General features: G+C 54.8%; 1 protein-coding gene across 1 annotated transcript in view; it reads right to left on the minus strand.

Moving 5' to 3' along the window:
• Positions 1–137: 137 nt before the first annotated feature.
• CB2H6orf132 (chromosome B2 C6orf132 homolog) overlaps positions 138–17,477 on the minus strand; it is a 34,131-nt gene continuing 16,791 nt past the window's right edge. The window contains exons 3-5 of the mRNA XM_078446890.2: positions 7,709–7,784; positions 2,349–5,586; positions 138–1,698 (exon numbers count right to left, since the gene is read on the minus strand). Coding sequence (XP_078303016.2) covers positions 1,581–1,698; positions 2,349–5,586; positions 7,709–7,784 — 3,432 coding nt within the window. The 3' untranslated portion in view covers positions 138–1,580. The remainder of the gene's footprint in view (positions 1,699–2,348; positions 5,587–7,708; positions 7,785–17,477) is intronic.

The raw sequence follows: 17,477 nt of genomic DNA on the forward strand, positions 1-17,477 counted from the left end.
AAAGAGTGGGCCCCACAAAATGGCTCACCCGGTCAGGCACCCCCCCGTGCTCAGGCTTCCCCAGCGGAGCTCTCCCAACCTCTCATCACACCGAGGTAGCTCCCAGTCATCAATCCACAGCCACAGAGCTGAGGCCATTCCGCACTGGCCTGTTTATTTCCCAAGCCAAGTGACAGCCAGTCCTTCCCCTCCTACTCCAGAGCAACATACAGCTGGGAGCCCATGCCTCACCCTTCAAACCTTACACAGCAGATAAATTAGTGAACTCTTTTATAAAACATCGTACAGGGAAAATACATACATACATAGAGGGCCAGTGCTGGTCTGGGGCGGGGTTCGCTTCTTGAACACAGGTAACCAGATCCTGTGCCATCGGGGTGCCTGCGCTGTCCTTCCCTGAAGTGGCTCTCCTGCTGTCCCCACAACCTGTATCTTGGCTAGTGACCTCAAGTCCTAAAGGTCCAACACTGTGCCCCCACAGGGTGCTGCTTCCTGGCTGTCCTACCGGCCTGCTTCTCTGAGGCTGGCCACTCCCTCCCATTCCTCCTTACTGAGGCAGCCTGCCTTGACTGGTCCCAAGAATTCGGGTCTGGGACTGCCCATCTCTGCCGCCTCCCACTCCCCATCTTCCAGCATCTTCGCTATGCATTTTGAAGCCCAATAATATTGGGGACCTGTAGTGTTGGGATTGGGAGGGGTGGTTGGGTAGGATGCCCCCTCCAAATCCCAAATGGGTTCTGCCTAGGTTAGGCCTTGGTGTCCAGCTCCCAGGTCTTCTGGCTCCTTGGGCCCAATCCCCCAAATCATGGCTGCCTGGGTCTGAGTAGGAAAACAAGACTTAGTCCTGTCTCCCATCCTGTACTTGCCAAATCTTCCTTCTCTCTCTAGGCTTCCCTGTGGCTAAGGGCCAGCGCCAGGGAAAATGAACCATCCGCCCCGCTATCCCCACCCTTGGCCAATGCAAAGAACTCTGTTCCAGTACCTGCTCCACAGGTTGTAATGTGCACATTCCTGGTCCCACCTCAATGTGGCTTCTATGCTAGGAACCTAGGAATCACCTCTTGGGGTGACAAATGGTGGGCCGGCAGAGGCTAAAGAGCTCAACGTGTAGTGCCCCGCACCCTTACCCAGATGGAGCTGGGCCTCAGCCCTCTGGGAGCACTGGACAGACAATCACAGCCACTGGGATGGATTCCCATTCAGACTTAGTGCCCCACCCCTTGCTTTCAGGACCTGCTCAGGAGTCCACGCTGGTAAAACTGCTTTAAGTCGTGCTAAAGCAAACAGTACCAGAAAGCGGAAATTCGGGCTCCAGGCCCTTAAAGGTTCCTCCTCTCCTCCCTCCTTCCCCCTCCCATCCCCATGTGCAGACAGTCCACAGCCACGCCAGTGCTTTGGGAAACAGAAACCCACTGTGCATCTTCCCACGGCTTCTCACTCATCCTCCGTCTGTGTTCGGGTAACAAAGACTCCTGCATGTTTAAGTCAGGCCGCCTAACACCTGCTGCGTCCCTCCCACCCCCGCAAAAAACAAGTGCCCAGGTCTGACTCCTTGGAGTAGAGCTGAGAACACCCTGGGCTCAGGATGGGGCTTTCCGGTGGTTCCCCGAGTAGGCATAGGAGATAGGATGGCGGGTCCCAGGCCTCACGGTGAATGTATTGATGGGGCTTCCATAGTGGGGGGTTCCGTGGGGAGACCTGGGGAGGGGGAGCAGGAGAGAGGTGAGGTTAATATCTGCAGCTGGTTAACCAACAGCCCTCCCATCTCCTTCTGGGCGCAAGAGGGAAAGATATGGCTCAGCGCTATGGTATCTGCCCACACAAGCCCCGGTGGACAGGGTGGGACCCTAGTCCAGCAGTATTGATTCAACAGACACAGGGCTCCTCCTCCTGTCTAGGCTTGGCTGGCCACAGAGTACTTGCTTAATACCCTTCTATTCAGAACTCTTCACTCCTAGTCTGGATCCTTCTCTGTGCGGCTGGGAAATCCCCACAGCCAAGGACCACTCAGGTCTCCACCCACACCACTCTGAGCTTGAAGCCCTGAGCCTCTGGGGGATGGGAAAGAGGCAGCAGAAGAGGGGGAGCCAGCTGGTGGGGAAAGCAGGAGGATGGAGAAAGAGAGAACAAGTGAAATGGTGGGAAACGAGGACGCAGGTCAGGGAAACCCTTTCCAGGTAAAGAGCTCCTCGTGTTCCTTTCTCTGTCCAGAGAGCCAGAGAGGAGACAACCCAATGTCGCGGGACGGGTGGCCGTGGCCTGGTGGGCTTCTCTGTGGCCCGCGGGTGGACCCTTCCCTCACCTGGCTTCCCACCCCAGGTCTGTTCCTCGCCCCACTCCCAACTCACCTGCCGGCCGCAGGGGAGAAGCCGTAGTCGCCGCCGGGCGCCTTGAACTTGGCCTCCCCGCGGGCTGCGCCCTCCATGGACAGCCTCGGCGCGTGCAGGCCGCCGGGGGGCGCGCGGCCCGCCGAGTTGACGCGCCGCATTTCCGGGCCCCCAGGCGGCGGCCCGAAGCAGTTGGGGGAGCTCAGGCTGCGGGCGGTGCCGCCGCGGGGCTGCCCGGGGCTGCGCTGGGGCTCCCCGACGTACAGGCGCTTCTTGATGAGCGACCGGCCCCCGCCGGCGAAGCGCTCCAGGCCCCCGGCCCCGGCGTGGTGCGCCCCGGCTGGAAAGCGCGAGAAGCCCCGAGAAGCCAAGGGCTGCCCCAAGTCTAAGAAGTTGTTCTGAGGAGGGGATCCCCGGCGCCCCAGATACCGGAGGGCGGGGGCGGGGGGCTCCGGGTCGTTGCTGAACTCTGGCGGCGGCGGGATGACCTCAAAGCAGAACTCCCCCTCGTCGTCGTCGTCCTCCTCCTCTTCCCTCTTGCAGGAAGGAGAAGGGGGGGACGAGAAGGATTTGGGCAGCAGGCGGCCCTGGGGGAGGATGGAGAACGCCGGCTTTGCCCCCGCCTTTGTCCCGTTGTGTCTGTGGTTTGGCTCAGTGCCCTCTGGGTCCCCGGGGTGCTGGGGCTTCCACTGACTGGGTACCGGAGGCTGTGCTGAGGAGGCCGGCTGGGGGTCCTTCTCAGCCTCCTTGGGTGACTTGGGGACCACAGTGAAGGAGTTGGGCCGGCCCTCCTTGTGGAAGATGCTGTCAGAGCCTGCTTGGGGCTGGCTGCCGTGGCCCCGGAGACTCCCTGGCAGGGAGGACCGGCCCAGGGCGGCCCCTCCCGGCCTTCCCTTCTGTGCCCTCTGCCTGGCCGCAAGGAGCAGAGCCATGGGAGAGCCGGGCTGCACCACCTCCCCGGTCACCGGGTGCCTGAGCAGTTCATCGGCAGGCGGGGCTGAGGTTGGGGGTTTATCTGGCAGCCCCTGGGGCTCCTTCACCTCCACAGGTTCCCGTGACCCTCCCACCGACCCTGTGGCCAGCGCGCCCACTGCCACAGCAGCCTCTTGGCTGGGGCTTTCCTGGCTGCGATGGGGCTTGTAGAGAAATGCTACCCCTTTGCCGCCTGGGGATCTCTTTGGTGGGAGGGCTGGAGATGAGAGGGCTCCCAGTGCAGGAGGCTTACTGGCCTCTGAGGGGTGCCCTTCTGCCTCTGTCTGGGGGGCCACTGTAAGTTCCTGGGGGGTTGGCTTCTCCCACTGCCCAGCGGGGACCAGTTTCTTCTCTGCTGTCAGCTCGGATGATGTGGTGGGTACAGTTGTGGCTGCAGATGGTGTGGCTGGCTCAGGCACAGCCTTAGATGGTGTGGCTGGCCCCAGCGTGACCTTGGGTGGTGTGGCCGGTGCAGGCGTGACCTTGGGTGGTGTGGCCGGTGCAGGCGTGACCTTGGGTGGTGTGGCCGGTGCAGGCGTGACCTTGGGTGGTGTGGCCGGTGCAGGCGTGATCTTGGGTGGTGTGGCCGGTGCAGGCGTGACCTTGGGTGGTGTGGCCGGTGCAGGCGTGACCTTGGGTGGTGTGACCGGTGCAGGCGTGACCTTGGGCGGTGTGGCCGGTCCAGGTGTGGGCTTAGGTGGTGCGGCTGGCACAGATGTGGCCTTGGACTGTAGTGGTGTGGTTGGCAGAGGGGTGGTGGTTGGAGGCAGCAGATTCCTGGCCACAGGCTTAGAGAATTCGCCATTATCCGTCCTATGTTCAAAGATTCTTCCTGCTTCTAGCCGAGGCTTGGGAGGCAGAGACCCTATGCTGGGCTTGGCTTCCTTCTCTGCTGATGAGGAGAGCCGGGCCTCCAGCTCGCTCCGGATCTGCCGGACACTGGGAGCTGGGGGGTCTTGGGAGATGTAGTCCACAGGGGGAAGGGGCAGGCTGGTGGCAGCCACCTTCTCTTGCAGGCTGGAGGGACTCTTCTCGGGAACACTTGGGAGGATCTCCTTCTCCGGCAGGCTGGGGGGAGCCTCTTTCTCTGGCAGGCTGGGGCCCTTCTTGCCCTCCTTTTCCTGCGAAGCCGCTGTTGGGCCTGCCCTGTGACTGACAAATCGATCCTCCCTCCTGGAGCCACAGAGATAGGCTGCCAGCTCACTCCGCAGCTTTTCCATCTGGCTGGGATCCCGCCAGTCCACAGGCGCTGAAGACGCTGTGTCCTCCGGACTGGGGGGGTTAGGTTTGGGGTTGGGGGCTGGGGGGCTGGATTTGGAGTTTTTTGTAAACCTAGAAGGTGGAGGGGCTGCCTTCTCAGCAGCGGGCAAAGGAGGGGCAGCTGGGGGAAGTGGCGGTGCTGGGGGAGGGAGTGGGGGTGCAGGAGGGGGCAGGGGAGGGGCTGGCGGAGGAGTCTCGGTACATTCCTTAGTCTGGGACTGGGACTGGGACTGGCCCAGCCTGGGGCTGGCTGGTGCTGCAGGTCTGAGCTCCCCTGGGCAGTCAGGCTCAGGGGCCCTGTCCGGATAGGCCTGGGACGCTGGGCGGATGTGGAAGCTGGGAGGCAGTGGGAGTCGATTGGGGGCTTTCCTGGTGGCCCCTTCCTCCTCTGGAGACGTCCCCTGTGCTTCCTGAGTTGGGATGGACGAAGTCCTGACTGGGGTTGGGGGAGGCACCTTGAATGAGCGGGGGAAAGTGAGGTGGGGTTCTGGCTTAGGCCTCAGAAGACTCCCCTTTGGCTCAGCTGGGCTCTGGGGGGGGCTGGTTCTGGGGGTCTCCGGCTGCCTGCCATTCAGCGCTACCTCTGATTTCCACTTGGTGACACCCCCAGGGGGAAAGAAGCGAGTCCCCGTTGTATGAAGAGATGCTGGGGGTGCTGGGGCTGGCAAAAAGGGTGGAGGTGGGGCTAGAGAGGCCAAGGGTGGGGCAGGAGGAATGAAGTCAGGAGGGGTGGGTGTGGATGGGGAGGAAAGGGTGGATAGGGGGGCTTGGGCCCCCAATACTGGGGGCGGAGGTGGGGCCGTGGTGGGTGGGGGTGGGGGTTCCAGCAGCAGGGGAGGTGGTGGGGGAGCCATGGAAGGTGGAGGTGGGGGGGATTCCTCCCGAAGCTGTGAAAAGCCTGGGGGTGGCCCCGGGGCTGGGCCTGGGGGAGGGGGAGGGATGAGTGCGTCCTGCCCATAGTGCCCCGGCCTTAGGTCACCCACAGAGCTGTACAGGCGCAGGTTGCCGTTGACGAGTGAGCTGGTACCTGAAAGAAGGGAAAAGCAAAAGAAGAGGGAGGCCGGGAGGCCATGAGGTCCTGAGCTGTCCTGGGAGTGAGCCTCTCCTTTCCAGGGAGGGGGCCCCTGCCTATCCTGGGCTCGGCCTCCTCGGGAGCCTGTACTGAATATTCTCCGTTTGTTTCACTCTCCCCTGCCCTGCTCTGGCCCCGGGGGCTCCCTTATCCTCTGGCTCCAGGTGGGTTCAGCCAATGGTTGCTGCTGGCAGATCAGAGGGTGGGCGCAGAGAGGCCAGGGCATCGATCCCCCCACCCTCCCTTCTTGACGGGCCACAGTCGCCAAAGGCTGCCTTCCTGGCAGGTTAGCCCCGTCCCACAGCTCAAAGATACAGGAGTAGCTCCCCACTGCTCCCTCAGCCTCTGGGGCTTGTGTCACCACCCACTCCAGTCCCCGAACGCTGCCCCCCTCCTTGCATATCATCCTTTCATGAAACCCTTTGGTTATCCCCTTTGAGTATGCCATCTGTTTCTCATGGGGGCCTTGGCTGATACACAGCCAGAAAGGCCAGGGTTCAAATCCCAGCCCTACTGCTTAACCAGATGTGTGACCTTGGACACGCCAGCTAACCTTGCCGAGCCTCAGTCTCATCATCTGTAAAATGGGTATAATGTCAATGCTTACCACGTAAAGCTGTTGGGAGGATTAACCAGAGGATTCGTGTAAAAAGACGTAAAGGGCTTACCATGGTGCTAGGCCCATAGTAGGCACCTTATGAATGGCGACTGCTTGGATTACTAACCACCTGCACCTAACTGTTTAGGTTGTAAGACAGGACAAGTGGGAGGAAGACGGGAAGTCGTGGGTCAGGGGCCTGGAGACGTTCTCAGTAGAAAGTTTTGGGTGAAAGACTCATAGGAGGGAACATGGTCTTTCCATGGAAAACATGGAACCCCTGCTTTCCAAAGATCCCGAGTCTACCTAGAAGCCAGCTCTCCGCCTCACAGAGAGCTCCTGGGACAGAGTCTGGCCTGCGGGGTGGGATGGGGATATGTGGAAAGAAGGTGGCCTGACAGCCACGGGTGCTAGACAGATGCTGAGAACCTCTGGCCCCAGCGGCTCACACCCCTCCCTTCTTGGACCTGGTTCCCAGCCCTTCCCCACCCCCAACACCCTGAGTCTGCAGGCCACCAACAGGCCTGCTTACTTCTCTCTTAGGTGGCCTGTCCTCTGCCTCCCTCCTCTCACTTTGTAGCACAAGCCCGGGGAATGTGAAGCTCTGAAGGGCTTCTCCCAGCTGTCTGACTTCAAGACAAAACGAGAGTGGGGAGGAGGAAAAACTGACATTCATTAAGCACCCAAGCGGTAGGAGCTGCGAGACAGCAGTGCAAACAAAACAAAAGTAGTCAAAATACTGGCCCTGCTGGAGCTTACTATTTCTCTTTTAATATATAAAGTTTGTTTATTTATTTTGAGAGAGAGTGTGCAAGCAGGGGAGGGGCAGAGAGAGACACGTGTACAGGGGAACAGCAGCCGAGGCAGAGGGAACCGCAGTGCAGAGGCCCTGGGGTGGAAATGTGCAGGTGCTGAAGGGCAACAAGGATACCGGGTTGGCGGGAGCAGCGTGAGACCGGGAGAGAAAGCAGGCGATGAGGCCAGGTGAGGCCAGATTCTGGAAGTCCTGGCAAGAACCTCTGCTTTGAGCATCATGGGAAGTCATTGGTGGGTTCTGAGCCTCAGTGTGACAAGAAGTGACCAAAGTCCCATCCAGTACGTCACTGCCTCCTCCAGAACTGGATTTAGGTTTGCCATGGCTCATTTGCAGACACAGACGTGCGAGGGGTTAAATGACTTGCCCAAAGGGAACAAAGCTCATCTGTAGGAGGGCTGGGATTGAAAGCCAGGTGGGTCTGACTCCGGGTTCTTTCCGCCACTTCCTGCTGCCCTTGACCCTGCTCTGGTGTTGGCCCTCACCATCTTCCCCCCACTGGAATTGGCCTTAGCCAGCCTTGGCTCTGCTCAACCCCCACTGGTTGCAGCCAGCAGCCAAGAGGCCTGGGGACTCCGGCTTTATCACCAGCTGGGGTGGGCCAGATGCTTGGGCCGAAGGAGGAAAGAAAGATGGGAGAAGCCCCAAACCCATAGTCCCCTTACCTGTCACTTCTTTGTCTGCAAAGTCTCCTGGGACAGAGGGGGTGGGCACAGCCAGTCCATGGTTCTCCTGGGCATTCTGAAAGAGGGCAGAGAGATCAGGGAATGAGGAAAGACAGACAAATAATTCTTGCTGCTCTCGGAGGTCATTTTACTGCTCGAAAATCAGCAGTGGTGGTGATCGTTGCATAGCCTTGTGAATATACTAAAATATAAAAGGGCTCATTTAAAAGGGTGAATCTTATGTACAGGTGAGTCTTGTTATTTGCACAAATTATGGTTCCTAAAGTTGCTTCAGACACTGAATTAGAAAACGCCAAATCTGGGGCACCTGGGTGGCTCTGTCAGTTAAGCGTCAGACTTCAGCTCAGGTCATGATCTCACAGCTTGTGGGTTCGAGCCCCGCGTCGGGCTCTGTGCTGACATCTCAGAGCCTGGATCCTGCTTCGGATTCTGGGTCTCCCTCTCTCTCTGCCCTCGCTCCCCCCGCCTGTGTTCTCTCTCTTTCAAAAATAAATTAATTAAAAAAGAAATAAAGAAAGAAAAGAAAGAAAATGCAGAATCAGTGCCCCAAGGGAAACAGATTAGTTTCCTGCAAACTTGCATCATAGCATTTTCATCAACCGATCAATACATAACTTTATTTTATGTGTGTTTCTGTTTAAAGACACCTTATTTAATTTTTGGTTGACTCATTGATATTGAACTCAGGGCCAACAGCAGTATAACTCAAGCCTGAACAAAGCTTATCTAACATACATATTTTCTCTGTAAGGCACATCACAGCCTTCTTGCACTTAGGAATGTTAGCACATGGGCGCTATGCTTGGGGGCCATTTTAAATAGTGAAATCACCAACAAAAAACAAAGAAGTATGAAAAATATGGCACTAAAGAACAAAGGACACTTATTTACAGTATGAGAGCTGAAGCTAGAAGGCAAAATGTCTTGTTTGATCTCAGCCGGGACCATGCGCATCAGGTGACTCCAATTTTTCACAGCCGTGCACATGTCCAAAGTGTTTTGAGTAGTGCTTTGGGGGCTACAAATACATTTTAGCGAGTAGGCGAATTCGCAAATACAGAATCAGCAAATAATGAGAATCGACTGTCTATGAATTCTATCTCAATTAAAACAAAACAAAACAAAACAAACGAATCTGCCTTGCGCCCCAGGCACATCCACAAGCTAAAAGCCAAATTCTTCAGCCTGGCCTCCTGTTCACTCTTGGTTTTCATTAGGTATTTCCAGGAAACTAAATTAATTAAAAGTGGTGAACTGGAATATTTATAGTGCTGCAGATGCCCTTCTGATCTTAAGCCTAACAGACCACAATGTGTGTGCACAGCTGTCGGTTAGAACATACTATTTTATGTTCTATTTTTTTTTCCCCAAACACACATTTCCATACATCGACAAAGTCCACACACCTGTGCCTTGGAGAGCTGTGGAGCATTTTACGGTAGTTTCCAAGGCCCTCAACAACCTGGCCTCGCACTTCCCAGCCCCAGCTTTTACGTACCACTCACCTGTTACACCCATCTCACATTCTAGCTTGGACACCTCCCTCTCCACCGTCCTTCCAAACCGCACACGGAGTTCATGTTCATCCCGGATGCTTGGTCAGGCTGTGCCCCTCCTCCCGCCCTCCATTTCTAACAATAATACCCCTTTGCTCCATGCTCGAAACACGTTATCTCCACCACACTACTCTATGAAGAAGACGCTATGCCCATTTACCAGATGAGGACACTGAGGCTCAGAAGTATTTCCTAAGTTGTCTATAGTCACACAACTAGCACTACCAACCCCAGGTCTGTGGTGCTCCCATCCCTCGGTATTTTGTTTTTCTAAAATCTCTCATTCTTCAAGGATTAGCTGAGCGCCTCCGACAGGATGGCAGAGGTGAAAGGGGCTAAGGGCACTGGCTTTGGAGCTAGACTGTCTGGATTTGAATTGCAGATCTAGCTGGAATTCCCAACTAGCTGTAGGACTAGTAATTCCCAACTAGCTGTAGGACTGTGCCAACTGGTTAAGCTCTCTGTGCCTCAGTTTCCCTATAAGGTAGTGATAAAAATAGAATTTACCTATTCTAGGACAGGTGGGAGGATAAATGACACAATACACAAAAAGCACTCTGCTCCTGGCGTGTAGCGAAAGCCCATTAAATGTGAGCCCAGCAAACGTTATCACCAGGAGCCCTCACTGACCTGATGCTGTTTGGAGCAACCTACAGCCAAGCCCCTCAAAGGAAGATTTTTGTTTGCTCTCTTGTGAGGTGAGGTGAGGTGAGGTTGACCTTGGAGCCCAGGGACCTATGTGACCAATGTGAATCCCCCAAAGCTGGACACTTAGTAAGCCAAGTCGTTACTCACTGATGAGCCAATGGTGCTGACTCTCTGGGCTTAATGACCTAATAGCTTCAGATCTAAGACAGGAGATTCAAGAAAGATGTTTTGAAAATATCCATGAGAACCTGGGTTACAAAGGGCAACCTCAGAATTACCCTTTGGCCATCTGGGGGCCACAAACAACTCATCTCATTCTCAAAGAATTCTGAAGCTGAAATGACCTTGAGCCGTCATCTCTTGTCTGCCTCTTGGTAATTTTCTGCCTCTACTTGATTCACACGGCCACACACCTGTTTTCACATCTCTCAAACCCAGCGATCCAAACCGGGGGCAGGGACGGGGGCCAGCCCATCCGAGGAGTGTCTCCTAAGACCTTCTGAGATGCAACACACACACACACACACACACACACACACACACACACACACCACCGATTGTCTATTAACCTTCACCAAGTATGTACCCTCTGATTTTGATGAGGTGGGGGCCAGACCTTCAAAAGCCATGGTTGAGACTTCTGTTTACTCTTTTGAATATAATTGAAAAATAAAAAGACATGGGGATTCGGCATAGAAAGCCCGAGAGTCCATTTGTGCTCTGAATTTTGCCAGGGGTGTGACCTTGGCCAAGCAGTGGTGACGGCAATATCCAAGCATCATTTCTGTACCCACGGTGTGCCAGCACTAGGAGCTTTACCTATGTTATCTCCAGTCCCTTAACAGACCCAGGGTGCAAACCTAGGCCTCCCGACTTATCTTTTCTATAGATCACCCATGTTCTTCGCTTATAAAATGGAGATATTTCCTCCTTTGCAGGGCATTCTGAGGATCAAATGAGATAATATTCCTAACCCAGGAAGCCGGGGTTAGTTGAAGGGCTATGTCTTCCAATCTTCCTCTCCCACAAACGTGAACAAATTGTGAACAATCAAATATTTCTGGAATCCTTGAAACGCCTCCTGGGTCACACCAGGTGCTTAAGTATGATTCTGCGTAGAAGAGGGGGATGGGCGGACTTCATGGGCCAGAGATAGTACTGCCAACCCTACCCTTCGATCTTCAGGAACTCTGGAAATGCATTAGACTCCCAAGACCAGAGGATAAAAGCCTGTCTCATGAGCAGCCTTGGAAACAGCTGTGCGGGCAGAGGTCTGGCTTTTCAGGTCCCCCTGCCCCCACCGGCATGGGGGTCCCAGGACACGCCCACCATCTCACTGCACCGTTCCAGGTGCCATGGCCCTTCACTGTTCACCACCCTAGGGCACGTGCCTGAGTTCAACCTCATCTCCATCCAGCAGCTCCAAGCCCCAGCTGGCCCTGCCCCTTCCCACTCACGCCCACATAGCCCCAGAGGCTCACTCAGCCGTGTGTGTCCGGGAGAGGCAAATACAAACCCGTGTTAACTTTCATCCTAGAAAAACAGACCCAGGAGGTGAGCTCCCTTTTCTCCCCAGGAAGACCCAGGCAGCTGGCATTGAGTGTCCCAGCTTGGATGGTGCCCTGTTTCAGTGTGCAAATAAATGCACAGGTGTAGACAGCATCCACCTCCGTGGGCGCTGAATTCCCCGATGTGAGAACCGAGGAAAAGCCTCCTTAAGAAGAGGGCTCGCGGGTGACACCTCTGTGCAGTGTGTGATCCTGATTGGATCTTGGGGTGGGGGTGGGGAGTGTGTGCCATGAAGAACGAGAGGATTGGCAATAACAATATAAACATGCATTAGACAATAGTATCATACCCATATTAAATTCCTGAATTTGGTAGTTGTGCAGAAAATGTCTGCTCTTAGGCCACACAGGCTAAAGTATTTAGGAGCGGAGGGACACAATGTCTCAGCTTACTCTTGGATGGTTCAGGAAGAAACAATGTGTCTACATCAAGGATGGAGGGAGCAATTGGCAAAATGCGGGAATCTGGGCGGAGGCTCTAGAGAGTTCTTCCTACTCTTCCTGCAACTTTTCCGCACACTAGGATTGGTTGAAAGAAAAAGTTACTTAATGCCAGTGATGCAATGGTAACCAATTGCCAATGCAATGGTAACTTTTATGTTAGATGTAGCTCACAATTAAAAAAGTTAAAGGGCGCCTGGGTGGCTCAGTCAGTTAAGCGTCCGACTCCGGCTCAGGTCATAATCTCAGGGTTCATGAGTTCGAGCCCTGCGTCCGGCTCTGTGCTGACAGCTGGGAGTCTGGAGCCTGCTTTGGATTCTGTGTCTCCATCTCTCTCTGCCCCTCCCCAGCTCATGCTTGCATTCTGTCTCATAAATAAAATTAAAAAATTTAAAATAAAAAATAAAAAAAGTTACAAGCAAAGATAAGACCATCAAAAAGAGAGAAGGTGAGAAGGTGCAGAGAGGGCCTCAGAGCATCTCTATCCTCCGGATATCAGCGCCTCACACCTTCTCCCTCCATCCCCAGTCCTTCCAGTCTCAGCAATAATAACAGCAGCCGCTGACTTCCTAGTACTTACTCTGCACCAGGTGCTCTTTCTGTGTTTTCTTTTTTTAGTATTTTTTAAGTGTTTATTTATTTTTGAGAGAGAGATTGTGAATGGGGGAGAGACAGAGAGAGAGAGGAGAACAGAGGGCTGGAAGAGGGCTCTGCGCTGACAGCAGCGAGTGCGATGTGAGGTTCGAACTCGGGAACTGTGAGATCATGACCTCAGGTGAAGTTGGATGCTCAATGAACTGAGCCACCCAGATGCCCCCGTTCTGTGTTTTCTGTCTCTTGACTCATTTACTTTCCATCACAACCTGATGACATAGGTGCTGTTATTGCTCCCTCCGTTTTACAGAAAAGGAAAGAGGCACAGAGAGGTTAAGTGACTTCCCCAAGGACACACAGCCAGTTATATCACGGTCTTTCCAGGCAACCCAGTCATCACCCACACGCCCCGCTTGTCACCCAACTTTGCCAGGCACTTCCTGGGGCCCTCCCTCTTGCCACCCCTCAAGCTCATCCCTTCTTCAGTCCTCACTGTCTTGTCTCTTACCCAGACAGATAGACAGACTACTGTCATCATCTCCAGATACTTCCCTGGCCTCTGCCTCACTCCATTCTTCAAACCTGATGCCAGGATGTTCTTTGTAAAATGGATCTCAAAGCAAGCCGCTTCCCTGCTCAGAAGCCTTCCATTGGTCCAGAGGATGAAATTCAAGCACCTTCGCATGGCATTTGAGACCTTTTGTAAGCTGTCCCCTTTGCAGCTCCTGCCATCTTCTCCCCCCCTACCCCCCAATCCCTGGGCTCCAGCTAGTGGTTCTCATCCTTTTCCCATTCCAGTGCACGTGGGGACCCGACTCACTCATGAGCAAGTGGACTCCTCGCAGCAGGGATCCTGGGTAAGCCAGAGACACCACCCTTTGGAGGTTCTGGGGGACGGTGAATAGCTTGAAAAAGCCCCTAGATGATTTGGTCACACCTTCCTCCCCCACCTGTTGAGAACCACTGCAGCTGCTTGGGATTCATTCCCATGTCTTCTTGGGTCTCCTGAGAGCAAGAGCCTTGCTCTTGCCCTGATGTTGCCTAGGATGCTCTTCTTGGCCTGGAAAACTCCTAGTTACCCTTTAAGCCCCAGATTAAATGCCCCTTGTCCATGAAGCCTTCCATGGAGTTAATTTCTCTACCCCGTGTCTTCCTGTGTGCACTATTATCACAGCTGACAATTATTTACGTGCCTACTATGTGCTAGGCATGATTATGAGTACCTCACATGTAGCAGCCCAGTAAGTCCCCATGGTGACCCTACGAGGCAGGTTGTTTGTATTTTACAGAAGAGGAATCTGAGGCACAGAGAGGCTAAGAGCATTGCCCAAGGGCACACAGCTAGTCAGCGGCAGGGCCAAAACTGGAACGTCAGGGCCTACCCTCTTTGCCACCATAGTATTGCCCTCACGCTTCTCCAGCACAGACAGAACCTGTCATAGGTGAGTGTAGTCTCTGCTGTCCAAGCCCAGTCTCCTGTTGGGTTAAGTAACAGCTAATTCTTTGTTCATGCTGAGCACAGAATGGACAACGCAACAAGTTCGTTACGTGACTGAAAGGTCGAAAGAGTGCAGGAGAGGTGGAAAGCCTGTGTTCTGGAGCCAACCCTACCACCATTCAACTCCGAGCAAAGTCACTTGTCTCTGGGCCTCCCTGCCTCGTTTGTAACCGCTTGCTAAGGGTCGCTTCAACCATGGTGCTCCGAATGCAGGCCCAGAAGGTGTCCTGCCTGTGACTCGGCTCACCCTCCGCCTGGTGGGCAGTGGCCTAGGCACTCGGGGCCGCATTTCCATGACAGGAGGCGCCGTTGTCTCCAGATGGTTCTCTGTCTGGAATAAAGGAGGAGTTCCGGAGCCACAGGGTGAGGCCAAGCGGGCAGGGCTGGGCTTGAGGTCACTGCTGACCTCAGACAAGGGACTTTGACTGCGGCAGTCAGTTGAGCTGGCCGCGCGCCACTCGGCGAGCTGGTCCTGAGAAAATGACAGGCCCATGCCCCAGGGTGCTGTTGACGTTGGAGGCTGGCATGCGTCTCAAACATACACAGAGGAGAGGGGCGTGTGGCACTTCGAGGATGGCAGCCCACATCAAGAGAGGGGCACGCCGACTTATGTGCGGAGAAACCAACCAGAGGCAGGCGAAAGATCCTCTGAGCACCCCCTCTGCCCGCTGGCAGCCGGCCATGGCCACGCCCCTCCCGGCGTGACCGCCCCCCCCCCCCCCCCCGGTCATGGCCACGCCCCTCCCTGCTCTGCAGCCTGAGAGTGTTCCCCGCTTTAATGCCTGGGGCAGAGTCCAGCCCTGGCTCTGCCAGGTGGGGCATTCCACCTGAAACTGGGCCTCAGCCCCTCCCTGTCCCAACACCGGGACAACGCCTAGAAGCTAAGATCATTGATCATCTCACTCGCCCTGTTCACACAGGGTGCAAGTCAGCTCCGTGGCTCAGTCAAGCAGCCCTTTCCAAAGCATCACAGCCTAGTATATTGGAAAGCTATCCAGCAATGATTAGTTGCCGGGGAGGCTGGGGGCGGGGGCACCACTCCAAGAATATTTCTTTTTCTTTTCTTCCTTATACGTGTCTCTATTTCTCAGTTCTTAACAATGAACTTCTGTTTCCTTCATAATTAAAAAAAAAAATCCAATACAATAGTTATTTTTTTTTAAATATGAACTTGGGGCACCTGACTAGCTCAGTCGGTAGAGCATGAAACTCTTTTTTTTTTTTTTTTTTTTAATGCTTATTTATTTTTGAGAGAGACAGAGCATGAGCATGAGCATGAGCAGGGGAGGGGCAGAGAGAGAGGGAGGGAGACACAGTCTCCAAAGCAGGCTCCAGGCTCTGAGCTGTCAGCACAGAGCCCAACCCAGGCTAGAACTCATGAACCGCGAGATCATGACCTGAGCCAAAGTCAGACACCCAACCGACTGAGCCACCCAGGCGCCCCCAACTCTTGATCTCAGGGTCATGAGTTCAAGCCCCATGTTAGGAGTGGAGCCTACTTAACACAACACAACACAAAACAAAACAAAAAACACAACATAAACTTTGGAGTCAGGCAGACCAGACTGGCAATCTTAATTTAACTCCATCATCTCAAAGGAATCAAAGAGGTATCTGACACACGGTCAGTGCTCAGTAAGTGTGCCCCTCTCTCGCCTTCTAAGGATCGGTTTTCTTATTTGTAAGATGGAGATTTCCCACTTCCCTTGGGTTTGTTAGGACACCAGAGGTCACCACATACCTAAAGAGATCCTGCAGAGTTAGTAGTCAAGAAAGGTAATTTCCCCTAGCCTCTCTTCTCTCAGGTCCTAACATAGCTCAGGGGGTAGCGGTGGCCCAAGAACTTGGAGACTGCTCCAGGCACAGCCTCCAGGGTGTCTCTAGTTGAATCCTGAGACAGGTGCTTCCCTGTGGTTAGGGTCCCCTACTACCCTTGACTACAAATGTTTCAGAGTTGAGAAGGAGGAAGGGCAAAAAACACTCACTATTTGAGGGTAGGTTATCTTCCCTTTAAAGTTTTAGGGAGTCAGAGCCCCACCAAGGGCTCAGGAGGACAGGGCTTGCCCCACTGACGGCTACAGCCCTACCCTCTTGCCCTCCTCATGCCTGGGACACATACATCCTCATGCCTGGGATTCCTCAAAATCCAGCCAAACCCCAAGGGTGGGTCACCAAGGGCTTGGCCAATGGGCAACACATGGTTGACCTTGGGCGTGGGCCAGCTCTGAGTCTTAGCTGCACATTGTGGTAATAATGCAAGCCTCCTCACCACAGTGCTCCTGGAGCTTGGTTGGGGCACCTAACAAGGGGGGTGTGGATCTGCAGGGGGTAAGGGAAATGACCCTGAGTCAGATTTAGAATGGGCCATGATTGAGGGAACCACTGTTGTCTGCGGGAGCAGGGGGATGGAACCCCAGAGTGAGAGCCATAGGGAACCCCCCTCCGGGTACTCAAAGCCCCCAGCTGGTGAAGCCCAGCTAGTTGCTGCTTGGCTTTGACCAGCAGTGTGAGGGTAGGGGGTGCTGGCCAGGGGCAGGACGTAGAGGGTCAAGAAGGTCAACTGTGTGTTCTCCACAGAGACGCTTCTCTGAAGTGGGGCGCCAGTGAGCATTTTCTAAAAGAGCTTGATTTCTTCCTCCACTGTGGCTTCTACCTTCTGCCACAGCTCAAACTCCCTCCTGGGGGTCAGAGAAGAATCTCTACTAACGAGGTCATCTTTCTCTGAGCCTACCGGCTATCCCAAACTGCTCTTGGACGCAAGGCCCTGCCCCTAGACTCTGTGCTGTGGGGGCCCTGCTTTGGTTCTCTACAGGGAGAAGAGTCCATGGGATCAGGCGGACATGCCCTTGGAGCCCATACCACCCCCATCTTGACCTTGCCCCAGGCACAAAGGCCCCTAGACACGCCCCCATGCCCACTTAAATGGCCCCGAGTCCACTTCTAGGCTTCCTCCCCAGTTAGTCCTCCTGAGTGTGGCCCAAGTGGGGGCTACGCATATCCCTGAGCCCATAAAGTGGCCAAGGGGGTGCTGTCTGTGGGGAGGAGGGGGGTGGAAAGGTTCAAGGCAAGGCCCTCACTGTGAGGGAAGGAGCCAGGTGGGTAGAGGAGGCAGTGGGCTCCCATGGGCGTGGGAGGCTCCATGCATACTCCATCCTGTACCCCCACCCAAATAGTCCTCCCTCACCTCGAAATCCTTCCAGCTAACATCAGCCACATGAATCAGCCAAAAACCAATCATGACTGCCCTGCCAGGCTCACCCCAAGGAGCTCAAGCCCCAACCCCAAAGGGAGCCTGGGCCTTGAGTTCAGAGATGAGCTGAAAGGGGGGCAGAGTGGAAAGCAGAAATCCAGCTGACTCTGAGCTTCCAGGTGCAGGGGAAGAGGGGGGAGGGACCCAGAGCGGGTAGAGCTTCTTCCCCTGAGCCCAGCCTGACACCTCCCCA

Source organism: Panthera onca, chromosome B2 (assembly GCF_046562875.1).
Source record: "Panthera onca isolate mPanOnc1 chromosome B2, mPanOnc1 haplotype 2, whole genome shotgun sequence".
Taxonomy (NCBI): domain Eukaryota; kingdom Metazoa; phylum Chordata; class Mammalia; order Carnivora; family Felidae; genus Panthera; species Panthera onca.